We start from the raw sequence: 17,149 nt of genomic DNA on the forward strand, positions 1-17,149 counted from the left end.
CCTCTCCGCTCCCGCCGCCGGGCCCGGCCCCACCGGAATCCCCCCTCGGGGAGCGCCGCAAGGGACGGCCCCGCCAGGACTCACCCGGCGCCGCCAGCCGAGGGCGGGCAGGGGAACGGGCAGGGGCGCCCCCTCGAGCGCCGGAGGACCGGGGGGGCCCCCGCGGGCTGTTGGCAGCCGCCGCCGCGGACGCCGGGGCCCTCGGGACGGGGGGGGACGGGGCGCAGCGGGCACCCCCGGCAGCCGCAGCCTTGCGCGGGGCCCAGACCTGGCCCGAGACATGTCCCTGGCGCTGAACCCGGGCCTAAAGATGGCCCTGGCCCTGAACAAGCCCTGAAGATCCCGCTGCCCCTGCCCCTGGCGCTAAACCCGGCGCTAAACATCAGCCCTGAGCCCCCGATCCGGCCGGGCCGGGGGGGTGACGCCAGAGCGAGCTTAATGCCCCTCCAGACCCAACGGCCCCAGCGCTAACGCCCTCCCCCAGAGAGGGCAGGGTGTGGGGGGAGCGGAACCTTGGGGCTGAGCACCCGCTTTCTGGGGGGGCCCTGAGGCGCGAGGGTGGGGTCCCCGAGGGGTGGCGGGCTCTGCGCCCCAGAATTGGGGTGTCCCGCCCTACTGCCGGGGGTACCGGCCCCGGTGGCGGAGGAGGGAGGAGCAGACCCTTCCCCTCCCTGCCCCAAACAGGCTGGGGCACGGGAACACCCCGATCCCGTCAGCCGGCCGGGAACGTCTCTGCCCCGGCCGGGTTTGGGCTCTGTTCCCTTCTCCGTAGCCCAAAAGTCCCAGCTGTGCTGCCCCCGGGGGGGATTCGCCTGTCCGGGAACGTCAGGAGAAATGGGTTTGTTCTGTGCCAGCGTCACGCCGGGATGAAGCCCAGCGGCACCTCCCAGCAGCTCCGGGGCTGGCGACACCCCGAGACCCCAAACCGAGGCCGGAGTTTTCCCGCTGGGTCTCTGGGGCCTCCCGGCCCCGCGCGGCTCCTGCCCTCGCCCCGATCGCTGCCCCCTTCCTCGCGGCTCCGCACGCCCTCGGCAGGGCCGGCCCAGCCCCCGGGGCCGGGGGTTTAGTCCCCAGGTCAGTTAAGCTCAGCTCCGCGCCCACAGAGAGCGGAACAGAAACAGCAAAAGGCTTTTGAACAGGATCCGCGGGGGTGAGGAGCCGGGAAGAGAAAACCCGCCGGGGGCTTGGACGCGGCGGCGTTTCGGCAGCAAAACCTTTGAAATAATCTCACCCCAAACCCCGCCGGGAATGCCAAACGCTCCCCCCCCGCAATGAAACTGAAATTACCCCTTTTCGCAGCCAGCCCGGGTCAGCCAACGACGCAGCGACGCTGCTCGGTTCCTCTCGGCATCGCTCCTCGGAGCTGCGTCCCGCGGGGCTGTTACTGGTAGGAAACAGATGAAAATCTCTCTTTTTTAATGATTTCTTATACATGAACGAGATCCTAGAAATAAGCAATCAGTGGCCATCGTGATTCCGCAGAAGAGACTCGGAATCAGTAAACTGCCGTGAGGCTGCAGGTGCTCCGCTAGTCTGAAGTCACAGAGCCACGCTGTGCTGCTCGTTCGTCCCCTGCACAACCCGAGCACGGCTGGCCAAAAACCCCGCCCAGGTAATCCTGGGTGAGGACGGACGGGTGGACACCTTTCCTTTAGGCATCCTGGCACAACCATCTCCCTGTGCTGCATCCCCAGGGCCCCCCGAGCATCCCCCATCCCTGCCCCGCATCCACCTGTGACGTGCTCAGGCTCGGCCAAGCGGCCCAGGGCAGAGCTGCCCCGTAGGTGAATCCTGTAGATGTGATAACTGATACCCACCGTGCTCGTGGGTGCTGCACTGAGGTATCACCACCCGCCTGTGCTGGTGTAAACAGTGCTCAGGCACTGAAATGCTGCAGCCTGAGCAACAGGCCCCGGGCTGAAGCCTCTACCTTAGCATGTGGTCATTAATAAAGCAGGGAAACTCGCCAGGGAAAGAGGCAGCTTAGACACCAGATATAATCTGTACGGAATGTGTCAGGAGACAAAGTATCCAACTTTCCTTTCGCATCCTTGTTCAAGGCTAAGGACCCACGTATTCCGGCTTGGTAGAAATTTCTTTGGTCTCAGCCGCCGAGCCCTGGCCAGGCTTTGGGTGGAATGCAACAAGAAAATGATAACATGAAATTTACTGGGCCAGACAAAGGTGCCAGTTATTCTGGCTTATCAATCTCTGGTATACAAGGCCGGGCCCACTCCCAGCGACTCTGGAGGCTTCAGCTCCGGGCGGAGGCACCGCGTAGGATTTCCCCCTGCCCGGGCCAGGCTCTGCAAACCCTCGCTGGAACCGGGGCTGCCCGCGGGGCTGGAAGATGTCATCCATCTGGAGAAGGATCTTTTGTACTTGCTGCTCTGACTCTCAGGTAGTGATGATCTGACGCATTTCCCTATATTTTCCTCTCGTTGCTTTAGCTGCACTCTTCTGCCTTTTCTTACTGCACGTTTTCTGTATTGCACTGTTACATTATTTGGTTTTCCCCAGCAAAATACTCCTGCTCTTTTCACTCTGGTGACTGAGTTTAATTGGTATACCTAATCAGCAAAATAGGGGGAATCTCCCCGAGCATCCCCAATCCCTGACCTGCATCCACAGGCCCCCACCAAGCATCCCCCTCAAAATCCCCTCATAACCCCCCTAAAATCCCTACAACTCCCCAAACCCACCTTGTAGCCCCCTACTCCCCCCCTAAACTCCCTACGACACCCAAACCCTCTCATAGCCCCGCTACGACCCCCAAAACCCGCCTTGTAGCCCCCCTACACACCCCAACACTGCCTTCTCTCTCTCCCCAGGACAGCCCCAGCCCCAGCCCGGTGGTCAATAGATCCAGGACACCTACAGCCCCGCAGATGCGGCGGTACAACCGCCACACCCCCGGCTCGGGGATCGAGCAGAGCTCCCGCGACTGGGTGACCACCAACATCTACGTGAATGTCCGTGACACCTACCCGGACAGTCAGGTGGTGGGACAGATCGGCGTCATCCGCAGCGTCACGGTGAGACCCCCCCGCCCCGGTTCGGGGGTGCTTTTGGGGCAGGGAGGGGGTAACACACATGGTAATGCTGATTTCCCCCCCTCTCTTTTTCTGTTTTTGTAGGGCAGGATGTGCGCTGTCTACCTGAGGGACAGCGAGGAAGTGCTGAGCATCTCCAGCAAGCACCTGGAGCCCATCAGCCCCACCAAGAGGAACAAGGTCGGGCCCCCCCAGCTCCCCCATTTATCCTGGGCCCGCACCACTCCCAACCCCCCCCTGCTCCTTTGGGGACCTTCTAGATCCCCTCAGGTGCTACCCCAGCTCCGCTGGGACCCCCCCACCAGCCCCCTCAGGGCTCACTCTCCCCCCATCTGCACCCCTCCTCTGCCTCAGGTCAAGGTGATCCTGGGGATGCACCGTGAAGCCACCGGGACCCTGCTCTGCAGGGACCGAGAGTACGGGCTCGTCCACATGGATTTCGAGGACAGGTACAGGATCTTCAACCTCCACTTCCTCGGCAAACTGATGGAAGATTGAGGGGGCCCACCTGTGCCCCCCACCCCCTGCTGCCCCCGTTCTCTTTGTGTCCCCCCGTTCTCTTTCTCCACACCCCTTTCCCCTGCTCAGTGTCGGCGGTTGGAACGAGGTTTAGTTGTCAATAAAGGTCTGTGGGTGCAGCCGGGGGGATGAACCAGGGCCTCGCGCCCCCCAGGGCTGGGGAAAGGGCGGTTAAATGCCCCCCCGGGGCCGAGAGAGGGTTGCAGCGGGACCCCCGGGGGTGGGGGGGTGCTGAGCCGGGACCCCACTGCGGGGCGGGGGGAGAGTGAAGCGGCTTCAGCGCCGGCCGCGCTCATGCTCTGCCCTTACACCCCGCCTCCGCTTCCGCCTCCTCCTCCCATTGGCTCTGCCGCAGACGGCCCCGCCTCCGCTCCGCCGCCATTGGCCAGCAGCCGCGCCGCCATTGGTGTCGGGCCGTCAATGACCGCCTCTCCAGTCTTGTTCCCGCCCCGTTCCTCCCGCCCCGCCGCCGCTCATTGGCTGGAAGTGGAGGGAGGGGATTGGCTGCGGCGGCCGCGCGTGCGCCCTGTGGCGCGCGGTGCGGGAAGATGGCGGCGGCCTGTGAGTTCCGCGGCGCCCTGGGAGCCCGCCGGGCCGGGCCGGGCCGGGCCGCCAGCGGCACCGGCGGTACCGAGGCGGTGCTGCGGGAGCGGCTGCGGCGGCAGCAGGTGGGGCCGCGAGGGGGCTGAACCTGGGCCTGAGGGGACGGGCGGGCGGGAAGGGGGGGCACGGGGCTCCGCGGGTGTCCCCAGCGGTGCCCACCTGTCCCCGGGCTTCTCTGGGCGCCCCGCGCCTGGGCCTGTCTGTCCTCGGGGGTCCCCCGCCCTCCCCGGGAGGCGCCGGCGGCCTCTGACTGGCGCTGGGTGTTCCCAGAGCTCCCCGGCTGTCGCTGGCCATCCTCGGCCACCTCTAGGCCTCCGGGGCTGTTCCCGGGGCCCTCTGGCTGTCCCTGGCCCCCCTCGGCCCCGCCAGCACTCCCTGCCTGTCCCCGAGTGTCTCTGGGGCTCTCTGGGCGTCCCTGAGCATCCTCAGACATGCCTGGGGGTCTCTAAAGGTCCCTGGGGCTCTCGGGGTGTCCCTGACCATGCCCAGAACTCCCTGGGGGTCCCCAAGTGTCCGCAAATGTCCCCAGAAGTTCTGGACTGTCCCTGGACCGTTCCGAAGCGTCCCTGGGTGTCCCCAAGCCCCTCCTCCCGGTGTGCACCCCCCCTTTCCCTGTCCCCTCGCCCCAGAGGTGAGAGAGGGACCCCGGGACACCCCGCGGGCCTGGAGGAGGATGAGGAGGAAGAGCAGAGCCCCCTCCAAGCGGGGCAGCCGGAACGCCGGCTCCTTGGCTTGAGTGGCGGCCGGTGGCACCGCGCCAGCAAGGCCGAGCCCCACGGTGACTTTTGGCACTGCCGCCTCCACGGCTGGTATCCGCGGGCCGGTACCTGCCGGCGCTTCGGCGGCCCCGCCAGCGAGCTCCGTTTTCCCCGGCGGCTCCTCCATCGCCTGCGTTTTGGTGGCGGCCGCTTCCTTCACTGTTAAGCGGGACGGCGTCGCGCGTGGCCGTCGGGGCTCCGCCGCTGGCAGCACCGCGGTGGCTGCGGCGCTTGGTGCTGCTTTGGCGGCTCTTCGGCCGCTCGGGAAGGGCAAAGTCCACGGCCGCCGCGCTGCCGGCTGCGGCGCTCACCGGGCCGGGGCCGCTGGCAGCTCCTTGCAGGGCGTCAGGATGGGGGTGCTCCGGGTGAGGGTGGGGGAGATGGGACCTGGCACCCACCGCACTCGTGCGTCCACCCGTAGGGACCCCCAAGCGCCCGGGCTCCCCGGTGCCGCATCCCCAGGGTCCCCCGAGCATCCCCCATCCCTGTCCCGCATCCACAGCCCCCCCCGCCCCCCATTCCTGCACCCACCGTCACCCACCAGCCTGGCCACCTTCCGCCGGCGCCCGGTGCCGGTGCCGCCGAGGCCTTCGTGGACGTCGCGGTTCTGAGCTCCCTCCCCCCCACTGAATTCTGCCACCCCAAAGGTGCGTGTGGGCTTAGGCCAGCCCTGACTTGCCGGCCCCGGTGCCCCTGAACCGCTTTCCCTCCGCAGGTTTTGGCCGGCGATGGATAACCGGCTGCGGAAAGCCGTCCGTGGGCGCGGGTCAAGGCGCGGTGGCTGGTGGGTTCTTGGCGGCAGAGCCGAGTCCCCGCGTTCGCCTGCCTCACACCCCTTGGCGCCATCGCCGACGCCCAGACCCGCTGCAGCGTGGCCGCGGCGAGTGCCGGCGGGCGACGGGTCGGTGGGCGCTGGGTGACGGTCTCCTCGCTCCCCGCAGCTCCACCCGGGAGGAAGAGTCCGGGGGGGCAGCGAGGGGGGGACCCCGCACAGCCCCCGCCTGACCCCAGCGAGGCCTCGGAGGACGACGAGAGCCCCAGCGACGCCTCCGACTCCTCCAGCGACAGAGCGGCGTGTCCCCCCTCCCCGTTTTGGGGAAAAACCAGGCACTTTGGGGGGTGTTTCTGGTTTTCTCTTTAATAACGTAGTCAGGGTTAGTAGCCACAGCCGGAACTAAAGTTATTCCTAACAACTTGTGTCTAAAATAACGTTTTCTATCGCAGAGGGCCGCGGCGCTGCGGGTACAAAGGGGGGGCGGGGGGCTGTACCGACGGGGGAGGGGTCCTGGGGCATCCCCACCCTGGGGGAGGGGAGGGAAGGGGGGGCATCGCCGTGTCCCTCAGTTTGGGCTGTAAATAATAATGATATTATTAATGTGTATTAATATACGTTAATATCATTTGGGGTACTGATACAGTAATGAAGAGAAAAGGAATAAAAACTGAAAAACCCATCAAAACCGCAAAGATTTGGGATTGTTAAAAACGGTGAAAACCGACAAAAATGGGGGAGAGGGGGTAAAGGGGGGGCAGGGGGTGTCTGTGTTAATCCCCACCGCCCCTCCCCGCCGCTTATTTTGGGGGTGGGGGGGGTGGAACCGAGCGAGACTGTTCATGGAGGGGGTGACACCCCCCCGTGGAGTGGGGGAGGGGTCATGGGGGGAGGGGTCATGCTGGGGACCCCCCTATTTGGGGAGGGGGGGCGGCGCCATCAGATGGTGAGGTCTTGTCTGAGCCATCTGCAGGGGGATGGGGGGTGTCAGAGGGTACTTGGGGGGGGCCACATCCCCTTACACCCCTCCCCTCCCCCAAATCCCTTCCTGCCCCCCCCAGCGCCCCCCCCGTGCTCCCCATCCTCCCCCGTGTCCCCAAATTCACCCTGTCCCCGTGTGTGCCCCCATACTCCCTCCTGCCATGGCTCTGTCTCCCCCCGTGCCCCCACCCTGACCCTGGACCCCCCCCACATCCCCGGACCCCTCTCACGTCCCTTTGCCCCCCCCGGGCCCCCCCTCACCGCCCAGCACTTGCTCCACCATGCTGAACAGCGACTCAGGCGTGGGGCTGATCTCCAGGTCCGTGCCGGGGAGGGGACGCTCTGAGGGGGGGCGGAACAGAAACTGGGGTAAGGGGGGGCCCCAAGATTTGTACCCGACCCCCCCATCCCTCCTAGGGAGGGGACCAGGCACTCTGAACCCCCCAAACCTCCCACACCACGACCAGAACATCTTCCCCCGCCCTAGTGGGATGGGGGGTGCGGAGGGGAGGGGGGGAGCACAGGTTCCTCCCCCCACTCAGGGGGTGCCCCAAGGTTTTGTCTTCCCCCCCGCCAAGGTTTGGGGGGGCCCGTGTCCCCCCCCAGGACGTACCCTGGGGGAGGGCGAGCAGGGCCTGGGGCGAGCTGTTGATCGGCACTGAGTGAGAAGCTGCGGAGCAGCCAATGGGCCTGCCACCACCAGGAGCGGAGCCTCTTCTTCTGTGTCTTTGAGAACGCCTTGGGGGGGAAGGGGGCACATGGGGGGGTCACACAGACCTATAGCCCCCCCCCCCAAGTCCTACAGCCCCCCCAGCCCCCACCCCCCTCTCCTGTACCTCGTGGATCAGGCACTTCTCCAGGAGCTGGAGGTAAATGGTGATGTTCTCCTTGTCCGGCCGCGACGTCAGGAACTGGATGCAGACTGGGGGGTGTCGGGGGTCAGGGAGGGACCCAGACACCCCGATTCCACACACACACCCCCCCCCGAACCATGGGACCCCCCCAAAAAAGGAATTGTGGTGGGGGGATGTAACTCACCTTTGCCCATGACACGGGTGAACAGCCTCGTGATGTCCTTCTCAGGGAGATGGACTGCGGGCGCTCCGGCGTTGGTGGCCCCCGGGGGGGCCCTGTAGGAGTTGTCTGGGTGGGGAGCGTCCGGGAGCTGCCGAAAGTCTTTAATGGGGGTCACTATGATCTGTTGGAGCTCCTGAAGCACCGGCAACAGGTTTCCCCCCATTAGGATGTGCTGTGGAGAGTGGGGGGAAGTGTCAAGGTGGGAGGAGGGGGGAACGTGGGGACTGAGGGGGAGATCAGGGACACACACCCCCCAAACCCCCCCCCCCCAGTCCTGGGGACACAGGGAGGGGTGACCAGGGACATCTTGTGCCACTGCCGGGGACACGGAGAGGGGTGTCAGGGATGTGGGGACACCCCTGGGGATCTGAGGACAAGGGACACCCTGTGCCACCCCCAGGGTCATGAGGGATGCTCTGGGTCACCCCTGGGGACGTGAGGGACATGGGAGACACTCTATGACACCCTGGGAGATACCCTGTGCCACCCTTGGGGCACTGGGACACTGGGGACACCCTGTGCCATCTCTGGGGACATGAGGGGGAGCAGGGACACCCTGTGCCACCCTTGGCAACACCGGGATGTGGGGCACACCCTGTGCCACGCCTGGGGACACAAGAGAACAAGGACACCCCGTGCCAGCCCTTGGGGTGCAGAAGGGGACATGGGCCACACCGGGGCCACCTCTGAGGACCTGAGGGCCTCCCTGAGGCCACCCCAAGGGACACGAGGGCCACCCTGTCACCGTCCCACCTTCTCAAGCGTCCTGAGGACGTTCGGCCGATCCCGCAGGTTCTGGATGCAGAGGAGGATCCTCTGCTGTGCGCCCCTGGGGATATTCTGTGGGGACAGGAGGGGACAAGCAGGGTCAGAGTGACCGGGGAGGGGGGGACAGTGTCTCCCCCTTCATCTGGGGACATGGCGGGGGACACCCCGTGTCACCTGCGACTCCAGTTGATGCTCCGTCAGCGACATCATCTCCTCGTACGTCATTTGGGAGAAAAGCGCCGTGTATTTCTGCAGCCCCAGGCTCTTCAGCCAGGAGGGGACATCTTGGGGGGGACAGGAGTGTGACATGGGGTGACAGGTCCCTATGAGCCCCCCCACCCCCAAACGACCCCCCAAACCCCACCTTTCATGCCGCTGCCCTCCTCCTCGAAGGTGTTGCGGACGCGGGCCGGCTCCTCGGTCTGTTCGCTGCCCCAAGAGGCCACGCTGCTTTGGGGGAGCAGGGGGGCGTGGTCCCCAAAAGAGGGGTGGGGGGGCACGGGGACAGGGGTTTTGTCACCCCCCCCCACCCATTCGGGTCCCCCTCCCTGGGCACTGCCGGGCACCAGCGAGAGGGAGGGCTCCAGCGGGCTGGGGTGCAGCTGGGAGGGCAGAGCTGGGGGGAGAGGAGGGGGGGGTCAGGGGGTGCGCTGGGGTCCTGGGGAGGGGGGGGCAAGGAGAGGGGTTATGGGTGGCACCCCCCGATTTGGGGACGGGCGGGCAGGGCCATCAGATGGTGGAGGTCTTGTCTGTGCCATCCGAGTGGGGGCGGGGGGGTGTCAGGGGGTACTTTGGGGGTGGGGCCACGTCCCCTTACCCCCCACCCCCCCAAATCCCCTTCCTGTGTCCCCCCTCATCCCCCCCTGTGTCCCCAAATTCACCCTGTCCCTGTGTCGTCCCCCCATCATACCCCCTCCTGCCATGTCTCTGTCCACCCCGTGCCCCCCCCCATCCATGGACACCCCCCCACGTCCCTTTGCCCCCCCCCGGCCCCTCTCACGGCCCAGCGCGTTCTCCGCCATGCTCAGGCACAGCGACTCCAGCATGGCGCTGATCTCCAGGTCCGTGCCGGGGAGGGGACACTCTGGGGGGGCTGCGGTACAGAATCTGGGGTGAGGGGGGGCCCCCAGACTTGTACCACCCCCAACCCCACATAACGCACCTAAAGGGGGGTCCAGGCACTCTGAACCCCCCCCAAACCTCCCACACCACGACCGAAACATCTCCCCCCCACCCTGTTGCCAGGGAAGGGGGGGAGCACAGGTTCCCCCCACACTCAGGGGTTCCCCAAGGTTTCAGAGTTCCTCCCCCCAAGGTTTGGGGGGGTCCGTGTCCCCCCCCAAGACGTACCCTGGGGCAAGGCGAGCGGGGCCTGGGCCGAGGTGAGGACGGGCAGCGAGTGGCTCTGCTGCCCCGCGCTGCGGCTCCCCGGGGACCCCCCGGCCCCCCCACAGCCGAAACACAGGCTCTATGAGGGGGGGGGACAGGGGACGGACAGAAGGCTGATTTGTGGAGGCTGGACCCACCAGAAGGCCCCCTCCCCCCAAGAAAAGAGCCCCCAGGGTGAAGGAGCTTCAAGGATCCCAGTGTCTGCCCCCCCCAAACACACCCCAAATTCATCCAGTCCCCCACCCCCATCTCCCCAAGGACTCCCCCCCATCTACCCACCCCCTCACAGCACAGGACGCCCCCAAATCTGGAAGGACCCCCCCCACCTGCACCCCCCAAACCTGATGGACCTCAGCATTGCCCCCCCACCCCTAAGAGCCCCAAATCCACTCCCCAACTCCAGACTCCCCCCAAATCCCCAAGGACCCCCACATTGCCCCCCCGCACCCCTAGGACACCCACCACCGCCCCCCCCCCCCGACCTGCCCCCCCCATCCCCGTCACCCACCTGATGTCTCTGAGCACCGAGGGGGAGGCCGACGAGGGGGGGCAAGGGGTTGGCCCCCGCCCCCCCAGGCCCCAACTGGGTGGGGAGCAGAGTGACAGGGAGCAACACCCAGAGGTGCTGCCCCTGCTGCTGCCCCCCCCCCCATCCCCAGTCAGCTACTGGGAGCGAGTGGGAGGGGGGGGGCGTGGTGTCAGCGGGGCAGCAGTCCCCTCCCAGCCCCCAGAGCCACTCCTCGGTCTGTTCGCTGCCCCAAGAGGCCACGCTGTTTTGGGGGGATGGGGGGGCGCAGGCCCCAAAAGGGGGGCGGGGGGGCACGCGGAAATGGGTTTCATCACCCCCCCACACCCATTCGGGTCCCCCTCCCTGGGCACTGCTGGGCACCAGCAAGAGGGAGGGCTCCAGCGGGCTGGGGTGCAGCTGGGAGTGCAGAGCTGTGGGGAGAGAAGGGGGGGGTGTCAGGGGGTGCACTGGGGTCCCCTCTGCAGGACACCCCCCTGCCAAGTCCCCTGCAGCCACCTGGGTCCCCTTAATGTCTCCCCAAGTTCTGTCTGTCCCCTACATTTCCCCCGCAACCCGTCCAGCCCATCCTCACCGCCCGTCCCCCCCATCCCCCCAGGCCCCTCCCTGTCCCCCCTCCCACCCCTCCTCACCCTCAGTGTCCCTTCTCAGCCCTTAATGTGCCCCCCCCAGACCCCTTCCTGCCCACTCTGTCCTCTCAATTCCCCCCAGACCCCTTCCCGCCCCCTCTGTCCTCTCAATTCCCCCCCAGACCCCTTCCCGCCCCCTCTGTCCTCTCAATTTCCCCCCAGACCCCTTCCCACCCCCTCTGTCCTCTCAATTCCCCCCCAGACCCCTTCCCGCCCCCTCTGTCCTCTCAATTCCCCCCCAGACCCCTTCCCGCCCCCTCTGTCCTCTCAACTCCCCCCCAGACCCCTTCCCGCCCCCTCTGTCCTCTCAATTCCCCCCCAGACCCCTTCCCACCCCCTCTGTCCTCTCAATTCCCCCCCAGACCCCTTCCCGCCCCCTCTGTCCTCTCAACTCCCCCCCAGACCCCTTCCCGCCCCCTCTGTCCTCTCAATTCCCCCCCAGACCCCTTCCTGCCCCCTCTGTCCTCTCAATTCCCCCCCAGACCCCTTCCTGCCCCCTCTGTCCTCTCAACTCCCCCCCAGACCCCTTCCTGCCCCCCCGCCGGCCCCACTCACCTGCTCCCCCCGGCCCGCTGCTGCTGGTGGGGGGGCACAAGGGCGGGTGCCTGTTCTCCTCAGGAGCCGCCGCGGACCGGGACGGCCCCGACTCGGTGGCTGCATCTTCGGGCCCCTCGAGAGGAGGTGGTGGCCCTCGAGCAGCATCGGGGCGAGAACGTCGCATCGGGGGGTCGCCGCCGGCACCGGGCAAACGCTCCTTACTGGCGCAGCCGGAGAGCCAAGGCTCTGCGGCCGTCCCGGGGGGTGGCAGGGTGTGTCTGAGAGCCTCGCAGAGGGGCTGGCTCTCCTACAGGCAGAGCTTGTTCTTGATCCCGGACGCCAAGATAAAAGTGACCGTTTCATGTCGCTGGCCTTGACGTTGGTGCTGCCAGGGCGCAGGAGGGGGCGGGGGGCCAGAGAGAGCTACTCCTGCCTCGGCCGGCTCCTGCGGCCACGGGCTGATGCCACCTGCAGCAAAAGAAAGGGGACAGGGAGGAGACTGAGGCTGCGTCCCTGTGCAATCGCGTGGGGAGGTGGGGGGAACGCGGGGCTAAACCCTGATGGATTGATCGACTGATTCTCAACCCCCCCAGTCCCTCTCTGACCGGCAGCTCTCCAGCCACTCCTCCCCCAGGCTGTAGCCCTGCTGGGGCTGTTGTGGCCCAAGGGCAGCCCCCGGCATTTGCCCTCGGTGAAACTCCCCCAGCTGGGCTCAGCCCATGGCTCCAGCCTGGCCAGGTCTCTCTGCAGAGCCTCCCCACCCTCGAGAGACCAACACCCCCAGCCGGCTGGGTGTCACCTGCAAACTGACCGCGGGGGCACTCGAGCCCCTCGTCCAGCTCATCAGTGAAGGTGTTAAACAGGAGCGGCCCCAACACCCAGCCCTGGGGGACGCCACTGGTGGTAAACTGGAGTTAACTCCCTTCCCCACAGCTCTTTGGGCCCGGCCAGCCAGCCAGGCTTTTACTCGGGATTTTATCTCCTCCTCTGCTCGGCTCCCTTCAAATATGACTTTTTGTGGCAACCTGCCAACTCTGTGCTCAGCCTCCCTTCTCTCCTGCACCCACTGTACCAAGTCCATCTTGCTTCCCGTCCTCCCTCCTTTTCCCACAGAAGCCCGCCGTGCCCCTTGGCACCACGAAACTGGGTCAGTATTGACAGAATGTTGATTGGACTCCAGCCCCACCCGCTCACCCCGACCTACCACCACAAATAGCCCCCCAAGCCTGCACCCAACTTGGAGGGACGACCACCCGACACCAAAGCGGAGGGACAGACCCACGGGTTCGTGCTCTCGCCCCCCCAGAGGGGGCTACGCCCAGTGCATCCGCGGGAACTGTGTGTGGGGGACTGCAATCGTTCCGGGTTGGGTTTTCTCGGTTGCTGTAGTGCTCTAGAGCCAACCTGCAGCTTGTGCGTTTATCGTAGGCAGCCTCAGGGAACCTGTCAACGCTGCATGAAAACAAACCGTGCTATCCGTGAATCCGACTGTTTCTCCTGAGTGCCCGCTGGGGCTGGCTCGGATCAGGGTCCCAGTCCCGACTGGTATATTAATACCAATTTCATGTCACACCTGTTAAGGGACAAGTCCAGCCGCCCCTCGCCCCTCTGATCTCTGAGGACCGGCCAGAACGCAAGGGGATTTCTCTCTTACCAAGTGAGCTCTTACCCTAAAGGCAACACCGGTAAACGGGGGGACCCCCCGGACCTACCCGGAGGGGGTGTTGGGGCTGTTGGGGTCCCAGGCGCCGCTCTGGGCGGGCGTGCGGCTGCCGTCGGGCAGCGGCGTCTGCGAGCCGTAGTGCGGCGTGCGGCTGCCTGCCAGGGCCCTGGCAGCTCCGTCAGCCCCCCCGAGCCCCCTCTGGCTGGGGGGAACCCAAGAACTGCCTCTTTGGCTGAAGGGACCCCTTCGAGCCCCACCTTCTCTGTGTCCTACTTCAGCCCCGTCACCTCTGTGTCCCCCAAAGTCCCATCTCAGTCTGGTCCAGCCTCCTTCAAGTCACCCCAGTGTCACCTCTGTGTCCCCCCAATCCCTGTCCCCTCTGACCCTGGGGTCCCACCCATCCCTGAGTCACCCCAAACCCCTCCATATCTCCCCCAGATGCCACTTCATCTCCCCGGGATCCCCTAATGCCCACTGCCTCCATCCCGCCATGTCCCCTCAATGGCCCAGCTCATTCCAGTCCACCCCAATGTCCCCTCAGTGTCCCCAGGGTGCCCCCCATCCCCGATGTCCCCCCCCCAGTGCCACTCACCGTCATGCAGGGGGTCTGTGAGCCGTACATGGGGTGCAGGAGCCGGAGCCGTACATGGGGGTCTGGCGGCCGTGTATCGGAGTCTGCCCACGAGCAAGGGGAAGAGGCTGGGGGTGTTGGGGGGGGGCCGTTGTTGCTCCCCAGCAACTCCTTGACCTTCAAATCCTCATGTTTGGGCATGATGGTGATTTTGTTGCTGTTGATACTGAGGATTTCGCCTTGCAGGTTCATCAGCTCGCCCTCGCACACCTCCACATTGTCACCGGGCTGGAAGTTGTGCTCTCATTCCTTCCCTGGGGGTGGGAGGGGGGGGAACAGTGAGGGGACAACGCCACAGGGAGGGGTGACAGGGACATGGGGGTGGCACCCGCTTACCTGTGCTCTCTGTCACCACCTCCAGGTCGATGCTTTCGGGTTGGTCCTCGAACTTCTCCAGCTCGGACAGGGTGGGCTTCACCCCCTCCACTATCTGCCGAGATAGGATCGAAAATATCGCTGCTGAGGAGCCACCCAACGCCCCTCGGCTTTAGAAAAGAGGCAGTTTGAGGGGAAAAACGGCGAGTTTGGGGTTTAAACCCCGGCAGCGGCGCTCACCACGGCCGACAGGGCGAAGCTCTTGAAGAGGAATCCCTCGCGGCTGTAACGGTTGCCTTCCAAGATGAGAAAGTCGCCGTCGGACGCCACGTCACCTCCCAGGGACCTGGGACAAAACCCGAATCACCCCTTGGGTGGGTGGAAGCCCCCCCCAAAAGGGTCAATAGCCCCCCCTCAGCGATAGCTCTGCTGGGGGGACCTTTTTGGGCCACGTCTGATGTCGTAGTCGCCTACCGAATCTTCTCGGCGTCGAAAAGTCGCTGCGGGGCTCGCTTGAACTTCTTCCTCTTGGCAAACCAGTCCTTCTGCGGGGGGGGGGGACAGGGCACCCTAAGGACTATCCTGACCCTTCAGAGGGTCACCGAGGGCCACTCAGACCCCTTGAAGGGCCACCCTGACCTCTTAGGGATCCCTGAGGGCCACCCGAGACCCTTCAGAGGTGGCCAGGGGTGCCGGCGCCATCCCCTTGCCAAGCTCATGCGGGCTTTGATGCGGTCGAAGTCGCCGCGGGGGATCATTTTGAGAGAAATCTGGTTGTGGCTGGGCTCAACGTAATCCACCTGAGGGGCACAACCGTGGGGGGGTGAGCCGGCTGCGCGTTCCCCCCTCCACCCACCGCAGCGTCCCCCTTTTGTCCCCTCCTCACCTGGGTGATGTCTTTGTAGATGCCCCTTTTGAGGCTGTAGGGGACTGTGTTGGACCGAATGTCTCCGGCGTTGCTGTTGCACCCCCACCACGTCCCGGTTTCTGTGTCCCGTGGACAGGGAGGAGGATGCTCTGGAGAAGAAGGAACCGTCCCAGACGAAACCACCACCTCTGCCCGAAGTTAAATCGGGGCGAAGACGACGTGCAGGCCGGCACGACGACCGTGAACGCCGGGGCACATGTGCGTGGAGGACCATGAGCCAACGAGCCCCGTGGAAATGGGCGGACTTCTTGGAGAAATCTGGGACAATAAAAGGACTGCGCACTCCTCTCTCGGGACTCTACCTCTTTCTCTCCTTCCCTCTCAGCCTTGTCATCACTTTTGGAGCTTGGAGCACCACCTCCTGCACCAGGACTGAGCCAGCGGTACATCGCTGGATGCGTGGTGGCGGGGATTAATCTTGCTGCATCTCTACCGTTTTTCTTGCTTAGGGATTCTGACTTTTCCTTCCTTTTTCTCTCCGTCCTATCACTATTACCAGTTGGATGCAAAATAAAGTTCACAAGGTTGCACGGCACTTGACCTCGTTTGTGTCTTCATCTCCCTCTTGGGATCGTTTAAGAACCCTCCCCGATATCGGGACAGAGGTGCACCCAAGATTTGGGTTTGAGGTTGGTGACTTCTCTGACCGCTTTGAGGACGACGGTCATCTCCTTGATGTTCCGGAACCACCTGCTGGTTCCAGTAGCCCGTGCGCAGGTTGCCCACCCCCTCGATCGCCTGCTTGACGCGCGTCTGTTTGTAGCCTCCACGTAGATGGAACCCTTGACGTGCTCGGGGGCCACCACCGACTTGATCTGCAGGGGCTGGAGGACAAGGAGACACGCTGGGGACATGCTGGGGACACCACGCCGCTCCCACCCCCTCTCCCCAGCTCCCCCCAGTGGCCTCACCGTGTCGGTGAACCGGTAAGCGATGAATTTCCACATCAGAGCGATGGCTCCTCACCGATCTGGGGACAAAACCCACGTTTTAGGGTACATTGCCCCTGTCCCTTCATGCAGAGCTCTGCTCTGGACACCCCCCCCCCCCCCCCCCTCCAAAACCCCACCTTGCACTTCCCAGTTCAAAGATTGGGGTCCCAGCATGGGGGCAGAGGAAAAAACCGCCGTTACAGGGTGACTCGTCCCAATTTGCTTCTTTTTCCCCCAAAAAATTACATGGATGTAATACGGGGGTGTCCCGGGGGCTGCTGGGGGCGGGGGGGAGAGGCAGGGATGTCCCCAGAGGCAGGCAGGGCGCGCCCGGGTGTCCCGGCGGGAGAGGGGACACAGGCCGCCCCGGGCAGCGCCTCGCCAGAGGCCTAAACCCCGCATCGGGCCCCGGCGGCTCCGCGGGAGAGGCCGATCTCCCGGGGCGGGGGGCGCCCCGCCGCCGCCTCCTCCTTACCCCGCTCCGCGCTCGGCCCCGGCCCCGCTCCGCGCTCGGCCCCGGCCCCGCTCCGCGCTCGGCCCCGGCCCCGCTCGGGCCCCGCCGCCGGTCCCGCTCCAGCCGCAACTTCCGGCGTCACGTGACGGGGGCCTGAGCGCCATTCAGGTGAGGTTGGGGGCGCGGAGTGACGTCACGCGGCCGAGCCGTGACGTCACCACGCCGTCAGAGGGCAGCGCTGAGAGGGGGCGTGGCTCTTCCCACAGACGCCTGAGTGTCAAGTCCCGCCTCCCCCCCCCCCCCCCGAGCCCGGAGGAGCCGGTACGAGACCAAAAACGTTTATTTACCAAAATCCCGGTGTTTATCCCCAATCCCTCCCCTCCGCCTCCGCCTCCAGGAGCGCGAGAAACGCCCCGAGAGCCAAGGGGGAGGGAGAGGCCAGGAGGAAGGGGATGGGGAGGGAAGGCGAACACCCCCCCACCCCCCCCCCCCCAGCGACTGACCTGTCTGTCCCGTCTCCCCCCATCCCCATTTTGGGGGAAAAACCAGGCACTTTGGGTGGGTTGTTTCTGTTTTTCTCTTTAATAACGTAGTCATGGTTACCAGCCATAGTC

The 17,149-nt window shown here is 65.5% G+C and overlaps 1 protein-coding gene across 1 annotated transcript in view; it reads right to left on the reverse strand.

Moving 5' to 3' along the window:
- Positions 1-6,536: 6,536 nt before the first annotated feature.
- The window catches only part of LOC141972807 (protein Smaug homolog 2-like), a 16,219-nt gene continuing 5,606 nt past the window's right edge, over positions 6,537-17,149 (reverse strand). The window contains exons 11-20 of the mRNA XM_074930829.1: positions 9,882-9,999; positions 9,532-9,624; positions 8,896-9,147; positions 8,706-8,815; positions 8,517-8,603; positions 7,725-7,935; positions 7,523-7,608; positions 7,300-7,424; positions 6,948-7,028; positions 6,537-6,672 (exon numbers count right to left, since the gene is read on the reverse strand). Of these exons, the coding sequence (XP_074786930.1) occupies positions 6,983-7,028; positions 7,300-7,424; positions 7,523-7,608; positions 7,725-7,935; positions 8,517-8,603; positions 8,706-8,815; positions 8,896-9,147; positions 9,532-9,624; positions 9,882-9,999 (1,128 nt within the window). The 3' untranslated portion in view covers positions 6,537-6,672; positions 6,948-6,982. The remainder of the gene's footprint in view (positions 6,673-6,947; positions 7,029-7,299; positions 7,425-7,522; positions 7,609-7,724; positions 7,936-8,516; positions 8,604-8,705; positions 8,816-8,895; positions 9,148-9,531; positions 9,625-9,881; positions 10,000-17,149) is intronic.

Source organism: Athene noctua, chromosome 35 (assembly GCF_965140245.1).
Source record: "Athene noctua chromosome 35, bAthNoc1.hap1.1, whole genome shotgun sequence".
NCBI classification, from domain to species: domain Eukaryota; kingdom Metazoa; phylum Chordata; class Aves; order Strigiformes; family Strigidae; genus Athene; species Athene noctua.